Consider the following 14176-nt stretch of genomic DNA (forward strand, 5'->3'; position numbering starts at 1 on the left):
GGGGCTCTGGGTTTGTGGTTTTGGTTTTGTCTTAGCATAAGGACATTTGTTTTGTCTAGTTCAGACCTGGCCATTGTGTAGTCTCCTCTTTCCCTATTAACAGAAGTTCCAGGTGCCATTCCTCTGTATTCCCAGTGAAAAGAGCTCTGTGAACAAGCCTGGGTGAGGAAATAATTGAGTTTCAAGTTAAATCTTTCTTGAACAATAATTGCAATGATAAGTGGAAAACATATATGCTATTTTACTTTCCTTTGTGTCAGTGCATTCCCAGGGGGTTCCTGTTAACTCTCTTAACTGGTACTGACTGAATAAGGAGAGTGCAGAATTTAAGATTCACTTCTTCAATGTTTTTTTCTGAAAAGTGACTGTAAGGAAGGCAATCAAGAAGCTTAAGATTTGTTTCTTCCAGTGAGGTAATAATGTTTTGTAATGACATAGAACTTTATTCCCAAAAGCAGTGTGTACTTGACAAGCTTTGGGCCTAGTGATAAGAAGGGTATTCCCTAATTGCCTGAAAAAGTTAATGTAAAAGTTAATTTTTATACTGTGATGTCAGGGTTGGACTTGCCTTCATTCCCTACCATCCACAGTGTAGTTAACTAGAACACTCCCTTCACATCGTTCTCTCAGCACTCCAGGGGAATTCCTGGATAAAATTTATCAATTTTATCTCAGTGCTAAAACAGAAGCATATTTAGGTATAATGGCTTGCCCAGGGTCACAGAACCAGGTTCAGGGTAACCTTAAAATGGACTCCCTAAACACCCAAGGGTCTACCGTAGCATACTTCATTTGCTACTACCTCCCCTGAGGTTTCCTTCTTCAATACTGAGAAAGGACCTTGCCTTATTTTTCATTTCTGCTGAAGATACTAAGTAATTGCTAATCATCAACATTCTTCTAGAAGAATGCAGGTGAGTACTTCCCTGCGCCCCTGTGCCCCCACCCCCACCCACTTCCCCCCCACCTTGATGCATGCTCAGGTCTTTAATACTGAAGCACAGTTTTTGTAATATATTGTTGTTTAGATATGCAGGGGGATTATGCAAGGAGCTACTATAGCTTATGCCTTCTTTGTAATAAACAGAAAATAATGCTGCATTTTATCTGTTTATCTGTACCAGCCTTTCTCAATTCCAATCTTTCTACTCCTGACTAGTGAACATTTTGGTTGAATAGCCAAGAAAAGATTGATTAAAATGTATTTTGCTTTAAGCAACATTATGCTCTCAAGTAGTTGTGTTTAGTGTTGAGGTTGTGCTGAACTGACGGGCAATACTTCATTACACACTGTTACAGAAGACATTCTGTTTTTTGAGTTACCAGAACATAGTGTCCTTCTTCAACTTGCACAGTTCACAACTTTTTGTGCACAGAATCACTGCCAAAATGCAAATAATGATGGCATTTGTTAAGCCCTTACTATGTGCCAGGCACTATACTCAACACAGGGGTAGCTTCAGGATAATCAGGTCCCACTTGAGGCCCACAGTCTACATGGGAGGGAGAACAGATATTTAATCCCCATTTTCCAGATGAAGAAACTGAGGCTCAAAGAAGTTAAATGACTTACACAAGATCACACAGCAGGCAAGTGTCAGAGCCAGAATTACAGCCCAGGTCTCCTGACTCCCAGGACTGTGCTCTTTCCATTAGGCCATGCTGCTTCCTTATTGCACTTCAGTCGACTATATTCTGTGAATCCCCTCTCCGGGTGCCACCTGGAGAGTTTCTATCGTGGCTTAGTGGCAAGAGCACGGGTTTGGGAGTCAGAGGACATGGGTTCTAATTCCGCCTCCGCCACTTGTCTGCTGTGTGACCTTGAGCAAGTCACTTAACTTATCTGTGCCTCAGTTACCTCATCTGTAAAATGGGGATTAAAACTGTGAGCCCCACGTGGGACAACCTGATTACCTTATATCTACCCCAGCGCTTAGAACAGTGCTTGACACATAGTAAGCACTTAACAAATACCATAATTATTATTATTATTTCCAGTACTCTACCAGTCTCAATGACAGGAGGGAGAGTCAAGCAGAGGCATATCCATAGGCATATCCATTCCATTCCTAGCTTGGACAGTGGCTAGTGATTGGAAGGCAATCTGCTACAAGTCAAAACTCACCTGTGCTGGGCAGCAGCGGCATGGGAGAGAGTTGAGGGCGGAAACTCAAGTTGACTGAGCAGAAGGAGGCAATGGTAAACCACTTCCATATTTTTACCAAGAAAACTCTACAGATACACTACCAGAATGATTGCAGGTGGAGGTGGGGCATTCTGGGAGAGATATGTCCATGTCGTCACTATGGGTCAGAGACAACCTGATAGCATAAGGCAAGACAATATTCTGTGAAAGATGAAAGTACCTTTTGGGGTAAAAAGGAAGACAAATAAATGCTCTGGGTGGGAACATCCTGAGCTGCACTTGATGGTTGTTTTGGAAACCTGAGTTTCTGGGTTATTTAGTGAGGGTAGCCTGATCAGTGGTGTAAAGTTTTCTTTGAGAGTAGAGATCTGAATCCCATCCCCAAAAGGTTTTTATTTCATCTCACTGCGCCTGGATAATGTGGACCTTGAGGGAAACTGTCTCACACTTAGGGACTAGCAAAATCTGGTGTTAACTGGGAAATTCATTTTACTCTCACTCCTGCATTGAGTCAGGAACCATACTAAACAATAGATGATTTTACACACTGTCATCCCCAACACACACAATCTCCCTTTTACACCTAGTCTTAGTCTCATCATTCATTCAATCATATTTATTAAACTTACTATGTGCAGAGCACTGTATTAAGCACTTGGGAAAGAACAAAACAACAGTAGAGAGACAATTCCTGCCTATAAGGAGCTCATAGTCTGTTCTTAGCTCATGAGACCACTCATCATCTTCTAACCTGTGAGCCGGTGGTTGGGTAGGGACCGTCTCTATATGTTGCCGACTTGTATTTCCCAAGCACTTAGTCCAGTGTTCTGCACACTGTAAGCGCTTACTAAATACGATTGAATGAATGAATGAATGAATAACCTCAAACGCTTTACTCCACTCAGTAATAGTGAAAAAACTTGAATAAAGGACTGCCTTAGTAGTGATAACAATGGTATTTGTTAAACCATATGTCCCAAGCACTAGGGTAGATAGAAGATAATCTGATCAGACAGTCCCTGTCCCTCATGGTGCTCACAATCTAAAGGGAAGGGAGAAGAGGTATTAATCCCCATTTAGGGGTGAGGAAAATGAGCCCCATAAATTAATCGACATGCCCAAGGACACCCAGCAGTCATGTGGAGGAGCCAGGCCTAGAACCCAAGTCTTCTGACTCCCCAGCCTTCATTCACCCCTTCCTCAGTCCCGTTCCACATATACACACCTGTAGCTTATTTATAATACTGTCTGTGGTCCCCTGTAGGCTGTAAGATCTTTGTGGGCAGGTAAGGTGTCTGTGTACTCTCCCAAGTGCTTAGTAGAGTGCTCCGCTCACAGTAGGTGCTCAATATATACCACTGGTAGCTGGATACCGTTCCACTAAATGACGGTGTTGCTGCTCCTCCTCCTCGGTGGCGAAGCTAGTGGGCAGGTGGGCCAAGTCCGAGGCCACTAGCGCTTTTCCACACTGCTACCCCTGCCCCCCAACACACACACATACATACATACCTCTGGCCTGGAATGCCCTTCCTCCTCACATCAGCCAAAGTAGCACATTTCCCTCCTTCAAAGTCCTGCTGAAAGCTCACCTCCTCCAGGAGGCCTTCCCAAACTAAGCCCCCCTTTTCCTCTGTTCCTCCTCCCCTCCCCAATACCCCAACTCTCTTTCTCTGCTCTACCCCCCTCCCCACCCCACAGCACTTGTGTATATATGTTCATATTTATTATTCTATGTATTTTATTAATGATGTGGATATATCTATAATTCTCTTTATATTGATGCCTTTTTACTTGTTTTGATGTCTGTCTCCCCCTCTCTAGACTGTGAGCCCGTTGTTGGGTAGGGATCGTCTCTATTTGCTGCTGAATTGTACTTTCCAAGCACCTAGTACAGTGGTCTGCACACAGGAAGCGCTCAATAAATACGATCGAATCAATCGTATTTATTGAGTGCTTACTGTGTGCAGAGCACTGTACTAAGTGCTTGGGAAGTACAAGTTGGCATGAATGCATACATACCCCCACCCCTCGGCGCGTTAAGGGGCGGGGAGCTCAACCCCGGGGAAGGGTCTCTGTTTCTCTACCGATCGGTGGGCACGCCAGCATTGGTCGTGGGGGCATCAACCTGGTGCCAACCGAGTCCCGCGCTTCTTCCCTGACAGCGGGAGCGGCGGCGAACCGGGGCCGTGGAGGACAGGAGGAGGAGGGTGCAGGGGGCAGACCGAGGCCGTGGGGCAGGAGGAGGGGGGTGAAAGGGGAAGATCAAGGCCGTGGGGGGCAAGAGGAGGGGGGTGAAGGGGGCAGCCTGGGGCCTTGGGGGGCGGGGGGAGGTGAAGGGGGAAGACTGGGGCCTTAGGGGGCAGGAGGAGGGGGGTGAAGGAGGCATACTAGGGCCTTGGGGGGCAGGAGGAGGGGGGTGAAGGGGACAGCCTGGGGCCTTGGGGAGCAGGAGGGGTGTGAAGGGGGCAGACTGGGGCCTTGGGGGGCAGGAGGAGGGGGGAGAAGGGGGCAGACTGGGGCCTTGGGAGGCAGGAGGAGGGGGGTGAAGGGGGTAGTCTGGGGCCTTGGGGGGCGGGAGGAGGGGGGTGAGGGGCACAGCCTGGGGCCTTGGGGGGCGGGAGGAGGGGGATGAAGGGGGCAGTATGGGGCGTTGGGGGGCGGGGTGGGGGTGAAGAGGGCAGCCTGAGGCCTTGGGGGGCAGGAGGAGGGGGGTGAAGGGGGCCGCCTGGGGCCTTGGGGGGCGGGAGGGGTGAAGGGGGCCGCCTGGGGCCTTGGGGGTGGGTGCAGATGGGGGTGTGCTGGTGCCAGACCGGGGCCGTGGGGGACAAGAGGTGGGGTGCAGGGGAGGGTGGCGAACCGGGGTCTTGGGGGGAGGGGTTGAGAGGGTCGGGGTCACGGAGGGCAGGAGTGGGGGTCGGAGCGGGGTGGCAGGTGGGCTTGTCGGGTGGAGGAATCGGCGCTGGAGCAGGTGGGGCATCGCGGCTTTGGCCCCGCCCCCAGTCCCGGCAGCACCGGAGGCGGCGGTGGCGGCGGGCGGAGCCCGGACAGCAGCCCGGCGGCCGGGGCGCCCCGCCTGTGCTCCTTGTGTGTGCCCGCCGCCGGACCCGCCGGCCCACCGACTGACGGACAGAGCGTGCGGCGCCCGCTTGGTGCCCGGGGACGGGCAGGGAGACAGCGAGCCGCCCAGCCGGGCCAGCCACCCGCCCACCGACCCCAGAGCGGCGGCCCCGGCCCTGCCCGTGCAGGCGTCGCCCCGGAGCGCTGTAACGTATGTGGGCGGTGCGGGGGGCATCTGCGGAGGGGGCGGGCAGGCGGGCACGAGGTGGGTATATCGCCCCGGGCCCTCCCTACTGACTTCGTGCAGAAGGTGGGCGGACCTACCTGCCTGGCATCTCACTCATTCATTCATTCAATCGTATTTAGACTGTGAGCCCACTGTTCGGTAGGGACTGTCTCTATATGTTGCTAACTTGTACTTCCCAAGCGCTTAGTACAGTGCTCTGCACACAGTAAGCGCTCAATAAATACGATTGATTGATTTATTAAGCCCTTACTGTGTGCAGAGCACTATACTAAGCGCTTGAGAACTACAAGTCGGCAACATATAGAGACGGTCCCTACCCAACAACGGGCTCCCTGCCCGGCACCTTCAGCGTGGCTTAGTGGCCAGACCCCGGGCCTGGGAGTCAGAGGTCTTGGGTTCTGATCCCTCCTCCGACACTTGTCTGTTGGGTGACCTTGGGCAAGTCACTTCACTCCTCTGGGCCTCAGTTCCCTCATCTGGAAAATGGAGATCAAGACCGTGAGCCCCACGTGGGACAACTCGATCACTTTGTATCTACCCCAGCGCTTAGGATAATAAGAATAATAATGATGATGGTACTTGTTCAGCGCTTAGAACAGTGCTTGGCACATAGTAAGTGCTTAACAAATGCCATCATCATTATTATTAAGCGCTTACTATGTTCCAAACACTGTTCTAAGCGCAATGCCTGGCACATAGTAAGCACTTAACAAATATTACTATTAGCTGCCCGGGACTTACCTGGCCGGCTTAGCGGCAAGAGCCCGGGCCTGGGAGTCAGAGGTCTTAGGTTCGTTCATTCATTCATTCCTTCAATCGTATTGAGCGCTTACTGTGTGCAGAACACTGTACTAAACGCTTGGAAAGTACAATTCGGCAACAGAGACAATCCCTACCCAACAACGGGCTCCCAGTCTAGAAGGGGGAAACAGACAACAAAACAAGTAGACAGTTCTCATCCCAGTTCCGACACTTGTCTGCTGGGTAACCTTGGGCAAGTCACTTTACTTCTCTGGGCCTCAGTTACCTCATCTGTAAAATGGGGATGAAGACTGTGAGCCCCACGTGGGGCAACCTCATTACCTTTCATCTACCCCAGCACTTGGGATAATAATAATAATAGTTATGATGGTATTTGTTGAGCACTTCCAAATACCATTATCGTGGCTCAGTAGAAAGAGCACGGGCTTTGGAGTCAGTGGTCATGAGTTCAAATCCCACCTCCGCCAATTGTCAGCTGTGTGACTTTGGGGAAGTCACTTAACTTCTCTGTGCCTCAGTTACCTCATCTGTAAAATGGGGATTAATTGTGAGCCCCCCGTGGGACAACCTGATCACCTTGTAACCTCCCCAGCGCTTAGAACAGTGCTTTGCACATAGTAAGGGCTTAATAAATGCCATTATTATTATTATTGTTATTATTATCTGCCCGGGATCTAGCTGCGTGGCACCTACCTGCCCGGGCCCCCCGGGGGTGAGTATAACCCCTCAGGAGAGAGGCAACTCGGGGGGTTCCTCGGACACTCGTTCCTAAACAGGTGTCTTCGTCCTTTCCCCAGCCCCAATCCACCCGTGAATTGAGCGCCTGTTGAATGCCGAGTGTGGTACTAAGCGCTTGGGAGAGGACCATACAAAAGATCTGGAAGACCTGTACCCTCCCCACCCACCCCCTGCTTAGTGCTCCTTACCTGGCGGTAGGGGGCTGCAGGTGTGGGGGGTGGGAAAGGTGCACATACTCCGCAGAAGGAGACCGTGGCAGGGGGGAAATAATAATTATAATAATGGCATTTAAGCGCTTACGTGTGCCAAGCAATGTTCCAAGCGCTGGAAAACCGGACCTCTGACGGACTTCACCCCCCTGGGCACTCGAGGGGCTCCTTGGTTCTCCCAAAAATCCCTTGGCAGAAAAGCTGCTTGGCCTAGTGGTTAGAGCACGGGCCTGGAAGTCAGAAAGTCGTGGATTCTAATTCTCCGCCCTTTGTCACCTTCACTTGTCTGTGCCTCAGTTACCTCATCTGTAAAATGGGGTTTGAGACTGTGAGCCCCAAATGGGACAGGGACTGTGTCCACCTCGATTTGCTTGTATCCACCCCAGCGCTTAGTATAGTGCCTGGCACAAGGAAAGCACTTAATACCATCATTATTGTTATTAAAGGGCAGAGGACCCGACCAACAACCCCTTCCGAGATGGGCAGGGAATATGTCTACCAACTGATGTAATATACTCTCCCAAGTGCTTAGTACAGTGCTCTGCACCTAGTAGGCACTCAATAAATACCAGTAATGAAAATAATGAGATCCTGTAGATTGTCAGCTAGTTGTGCACAGGGAGTGAGTCTACCAACTCCATTATATTGTGCTCGCCCAAGCACTTAGTACAGTGCCTGCCCCCAATAAGTGCTCAGTAAATACCATTGATGAAAATGATGAAGTCCTCTAGACTGTCAGCTTTTTGCGAGCAGGGAACTGTTCTACCAACTCTGTTATACTGTACTCATCCTAAGCACTTAGTACAGTGCCTGCACCCAGTAAGCGCTTAATAAATAGCATTGATTCATGAAGTCGTGGAACATATGGGTATTGTAGGGGAGAGGCGGGCAGGGTTGGGACAAGATTGGTAGCAGCGGGGGCTCAGCTATTCCCTGGATATGCTTCGGGCTGCTCCTTATCCTTTGTAAATACCGCTCATCACAAGCCCCAGACCACCTGTTGGGTTGCCACTCCAGGACCCCAGAGTCTTTAAAAACGTAGAAATAAAACCAAAAAGGAAGAAGTGTTCTCTTTAGCCAGGTACAGCTGTATTCCCCAGAGTCACAAGCTAGCAGTCTTTGTTTGAATGGGTGAAATCATCCATCAACCAGTAATGTCTTCTGCTACATTTTGGAAGGGAGGAACTGGAAAGCTCTCCACAAGAGGTCAAGTGGGAGGATTGAGAAGGTTTGTAATGTTTTTTTCATCCACCGCCTTCCCTGAGCCGGTTTTATGATTTAAAGGGAAGGGGACATGCAGTGTGCCTTTATTGTCTGCAGGGTTCCTATTCCTAAGTTGGGACCTGATTGTTTCATAAGTGTTAAAAATGCCCAGGATACTTGTATTTGATTCTGGCTTTTGCCCAGCTTTTATCCCAAGAGCTTTGAGGTGTTACATTAAACAATCGCAAAGGCAGTCCACAGTATTGCAAACTAGAAATTTTGAAAAGAAGAAGAGAAATGCAAGCGGTTCTGCTTTAGCGGATAAATACTGCAGGGTTTTTCGGGGTGAGGGAGAGGTCATCTTCAGAAACCCTGCATTCATATTGTTAGTTCCAAAGGACTGGCACTGTTTTGTCGTCAGGAAGTACCACTAACAAACTAATTGGGGTCTGGCTGAACGGAGGAGAGATGAGACTGTTCCTCCCCAATTTCCCTCCTCATGTTCTCCCCCAACCCCCCCCAGAAAAAAAATCTATTTTCCTCCACGCACACTCTGGCTTTTCACATAATGTGAGTGTGAGATGATGTCACAGATTGAAGTCAGCCAACAGCAGAAGGTTTGGAGGAAGTGTGTGTTTGAATAGTTAGTGTTAAAAACATAAAAGTTCTAGGAACAGGAAAAAGCCATCTGGTCCAGCCTGGCAACCCCTTGTTTGGTTTGTTATTGCAGACCAAATAATTCTGGCTACAGTTTTTCAAAGTTAAAAAAAAAAGTGGTATAAAAAGTGAAAATAATTTTCTTGGAAGAAGTTAGAAGTGTGATTAGCTCTGAAGGAGAGTGAGAACGTGGATACCTGCAAAAGTTTCTACTGAATTCATCTTTTTCTATGAAGTAGTAATCTCAAAAGCAATTTTTCTTGCTTTTTAGAATTTCAGTATGCTAGCTGTGTAAAAGCTAATTAAATCTAAAAAAAATGATGCACAATGCTTCAAAAAGTATTAAGGTCAGATAGCATAAACACAGGCTAAATTTAGGTATGGATAATTCTGAATTTAAGGTTCAGAAACAGTATCGCTTTAGAAAGAAAAGAATGGTCCCAGCAAAGTGACCTTCATATAACTTTGACTCAGTGAAACTAAAATGAAAATCCAAGTTAATAAATTATTTTAATATAGCTCTTTTTTATAGTCTGCTTTAGTATGAATTGTGATTTTTCCCAAGTTTGTTTTGGTTACTTATTTTATTAACAAATTTTGATCAATATGGATATGGTTGTTAAACTAATAATTTTTATGTAAATCTTTTCAGTTTAATTTAGTGACATATCATGATGGTCATGTTTTATCTTCAGGCAAGTTTTTCCTTCACAGTGTGCCATCTGGCTATTGGAATATTTAGAAAGGAATTACAATGTTGGGCTGACTTTGCCGAGAGAATATCCAAATGAATCTTAAATATTAAAAGTGAAATACAGGCAGGGAGAGGAAACATATTTAAGTTTGTGGTTTTTTTATTTGGACAGTTCCATTACCCAATTCAAGTTGAATTTCCTGAACTGAATATTGTGTGAGAATTGCATGCCTTTACTTATTGACTCAGTCAACATATTGACTTTGTGTTTCTAGTAAGGTTTTAAAACCTAGAGCTGGTCCTAAGTAAAAAAGGATGTTGTCCCTACTTTTCCTTCTCCTGTTTCCCAGCCAGCCATATCACCAATCCCATTATTGCAAAAAGGGTGCAAATGAGACCATGGAGGATCAAGGGTGAGAGGAGTCCGTCTGCCTTGATATCTTGAAAATCCTACCTCTGATTTTCCGCTTAGAATCACTTGGTTGAGCAACCAACATTCAGACATTCTAGTTTGGGGTTGCTTGGGGAGAGCAGAGAGAAGAGGGCAGCATGGCTCTGTTACTGCCAGCCACTTGGGGGTCCATTAGCTTCAGGTCCATTCTGCATGTCTTCCCTAAGCTCACACTGCTCCTTAGGCTGCCCTCTGCTTTCTCTGCCTCAGATCTACTGCTGTAAAAACTGATCCAATCCCTTCTGGGCTTCAAGAGAATCCAGTCTTGTTTATTTCAAGTGTAGCAACACAGAAGAGAAGAGGGGGCAGGGAAAAGAGGGCTAAATTGGGGAAGGCCTCTTAGAGGAGATCAGTTGTATTTATTGAGTGCTTACCCTGTGCAGAGCACCAATTTGCTGGCAGGTTTTGAGCAAAAAAGGGAAACATTTTCTGGCTAGAAGCTGACAGGTTGGTTGTCTTAATACTTCATTTACCAAACAAAGTTTCACATCCTCATCTCCACTGTCAACTCTTCCAACATTCCCAGCTTATCCTCTCCCTTTTTTCTTTGAAATGGTATTTGTTAAGCCACTTACCATGTACCAGGCACTGTACCTAAGTGCTGGGGTACATACATGATAATTAGGTTGGACACAGTCCATGTCTCACGAGGGGTTCACAGTCTTAATCCCCATTTTACCATTGAGGTCACTGAGGTACAGTGAAGTGCCGTGACTTGTCCAGGGTCACACTATAGACAAGTGGTGGAGCTGGGATTAGAACCCAGGTTCCCTGACTCCCAGGCCCCTGCTTCTTCTCCCCCTTAGGCCATTCTGCTTCTTGAGGACATTTTGTGCTCTCCCTGCTGAACGCTGGCTTGTCTTTATCTCTGTCCTTCTTCAAGGGGTTGATCTACTATGCTACCTATTTCTTTCAAAGATGGGAGTGAACGTCATTAATAGAAATGCATTAATGTAAATAAATAATTTGTAATATATAATTTATAGATTTGTACATAAGTTTCCGACTTGTATATGTTGCTGACTTGTACTTCCTAAGCACTTAGCACAGTGCTCTGCACACAGTAAGTGCTCAATAAATACGATTGAATGAATTGAATGAATAAGGGATGGTGGGGTAAATATCAAATTCCCAAAGGTCACAGGTCCAAGTGCATAGAGGACGTAGAAGGGAGAGGGAGCCGGGGAAAAGAGGGGCTTAAACGGGGAAGGCCTCTTGGAAATAAGATCTTAAAACAAAAAATGCATCCTTATGACTCTGACAAGAGAGATGCATGTTGAAGCGTATGGAATATAGAACAGAATAAAAAGCATGTTTGACAAGTTGTTGGGATGCCAGAGCTGAAGAGATACCAGCTTTTGCAGACAGAAACCGAACACTTGTATGAATCTGTGGAGAGTATACATTGATCCAAACACATGGCAGCAGCATCACTGAAGGAGAGCGATGGCTCAAACCTCCTCAGATAGAGGGATTCTTCCGGAAATGACAATACTTACATAAAGCAACATGGCCTAGTGGAAAAAGCCCAAGACTAGGATTCAGAAGACCCGAATTCTATCAGTCAGTTGTATTTATTGAGCACTTGGGAGAATACAGTACAACAGAGTTGCCAGAAACATATCCTGTCCACAGTGAGTTTATAGTCTAGAGGGAATTGTTATTTTAGAGAGAATTCTAAACCCATCACCACTTGCTTTTTGTGGACCTTGGGAAAGTCAATATTATTATCATAATTATTATTATTCACACATCCTGATGATGTTCTTCAAAACATAGTGAACCTGCCAACATGTGAACACCTGGCTTTTGCTTCAATTCCTCAGGAAGACAGAGCCCTGGAGAACAGTGAAGCTCCCAGATCTGAGAGTATAACAGTGGCGTTCGACAAGTGGTGAGGTTGTTCTACTTCAGCAGTTTCCCAAACTCCATCAATAGATGCATTATTGAGAAAATCCCACAGGGTTTCAAAGATGCCAACATTTACCACCAGGTTCTAGAAGAAAGGAGCAATTGCTAACTGCAGAAACAGTTGTGTGACCTCATTGCTCTTCTGCACTGGCAAGATCCCAGCCAAAGTCTTTCTGGACCAAATGCAAAGAATATCATTAACCTTGCACTCCCATATTTGTAAGGTACCTACAAATCAGTGGGCACTGTGGATGTGATCTTTGCTGCACATTTGATATAGGATAAATTTTTGAACATCAAGATGTCTCTGCATCAATCATACAAATATTTTGGCACATATTGGTCTTCTCAGCCACACTTTCCTACACTGATTAAACATTTCACTTGTAGACATAGCCTCTTCAAACCTGAAGGACGGCTACGTTTGCATTTGCCTTTGTGTCCATTCCTCCCCTACATTATTCCTTTATATCCAAATCTCTCAAACTTAAACTGAAGATTCGGTGTTTCCCTGTCTTGCTCTCAACTGTCTTGCTCACTCCCACCTGGAACCCCTATCTGGCAGACCACCACTCTCTCCTTCTTCAAAGCTCCAAGGAGCCTTGCTTCTTATCTTCCCACCCTATTTTCCCTCCCTGCTGTCACCTGTATGCATTTGAATCCATGCCCCTCTAAGCACTAAGGTACTCACTGAACAGTATTTACATAATGCATTTTTTATCATTTTACTCTCTTGTTTCCTCTGCCTACCATTTATTTTAATGTCTTTGTATTTCCTCTTCTGCTCTCCTCCCCCGACAAGGATGTATGCCCCTTGACGGAAAGTAAGTTACCTTGTAGTGTCTACCTACTCTATTGTAACTCTCCCAAGTGCATAGTAAGCTCTCACTAAATACCATTGTACTATTGATTGGGTAATGAACAAAGTTACAAAAGAAATGGAGATGGGGCAAAAGAAAGCAGACATGTAAGAAATGAGGATTAGTAGTAAAAAGAATAAAGTTGAAAGAATCAAGTGTTTCAAGAAACAAAAAAATTGGAGGAGAGGGATTATTTTGGGAGACAGCCTGGCTTGGTGGAAAGAGCACAGGTCTGGGAGGCAAATACCTGGGTTCTGATCCCAGCTCTGCCACTGGTCTGCTGTGTGACCTTAGGCAAGACACTTAACCTCTCTGGGCCATAGTTTTAAAATGGGAATAAAATAGATTGTGAACCCTAGGTGGAACAGGTACTGTATCCAGTATCATAACCTTGTGTCTACCTCAGTGCTTAGTATTTGGTAAGCACCTAATACTAAAATTATTAAGAAAATAGGGCCAGACATGTAGGAAGCTTTGCCTTTTAGACAACTGACCGTGATAGGAACAACATAAATTGCCTTGATAAAATAAATAAATTACCAAAAACATAATTCTGACTGATCAGTCTCTTAAAGAAGGGTGTCCTACCCTGAGTACCATAAATTAGTACTCAGTAATAGTGCCAATAAATAGTGCAAAAATTGCCCCCCCACACACAGTGACTGATTCCTTGTCTTACTATTTCAACAATTTAAAAAACCCAACTCATTCTTCTTGTTATAGCTTCTGATGTTGCTTGAGGGTTTGGACAAGAGAGGCTATTGTTACTGTTTGCTTTTAATTTAACATTTATCTTCATATTTAAACAATTAGCTCCCTTCCCTAACCATTTAGCAGTAGCTCAACCTAAACTCACCTGAGCCTTATTTTGCCTAAAGGCTTCAGTCCAGTCTTAATTTGAAATCATTGGGTGTGTGTCAAACTTTAAGAATGATTCCTTCCCTAGTCCATAAGATTAAGGGTGAAGTAGGAGGAGGCAGAAACTGCTGTATCTGTCAACTTTACCTGAACTGTGGGATTGGTGATGAAAGATTAACTCTCATTGTTTGTAAGTAGGCACTGACTAAAAACTTACTATTTCCTACAGGTTTTTTAACTAGCCTACCCTTTTCATAGGTGTGTTACTGGAAGTGAGATAAATTAACATTCCTTTTTGCAGGTTGCCATTTACTCGAGTTATAAACTCCAAAACACTGAGTTAATTTACTGGGTTCCTGTTCTAAATAGTTGTCATCTCCTCT

The 14176-nt window shown here is 46.0% G+C and overlaps 1 protein-coding gene across 1 annotated transcript in view; it reads left to right on the forward strand.

The window, feature by feature from the left end:
* WIPF3 (WAS/WASL interacting protein family member 3) overlaps window positions 1-14176 on the forward strand; it is a 133171-nt gene that overhangs the window by 46909 nt on the left and 72086 nt on the right. The window contains exons 2-4 of the mRNA XM_038761385.1: window positions 3411-3413; window positions 4250-4353; window positions 5047-5414. Coding sequence (XP_038617313.1) covers window positions 3411-3413; window positions 4250-4353; window positions 5047-5414 — 475 coding nt within the window. The remainder of the gene's footprint in view (window positions 1-3410; window positions 3414-4249; window positions 4354-5046; window positions 5415-14176) is intronic.

The sequence above is a fragment of the Tachyglossus aculeatus genome, chromosome 2, assembly GCF_015852505.1.
Source record: "Tachyglossus aculeatus isolate mTacAcu1 chromosome 2, mTacAcu1.pri, whole genome shotgun sequence".
NCBI classification, from domain to species: domain Eukaryota; kingdom Metazoa; phylum Chordata; class Mammalia; order Monotremata; family Tachyglossidae; genus Tachyglossus; species Tachyglossus aculeatus.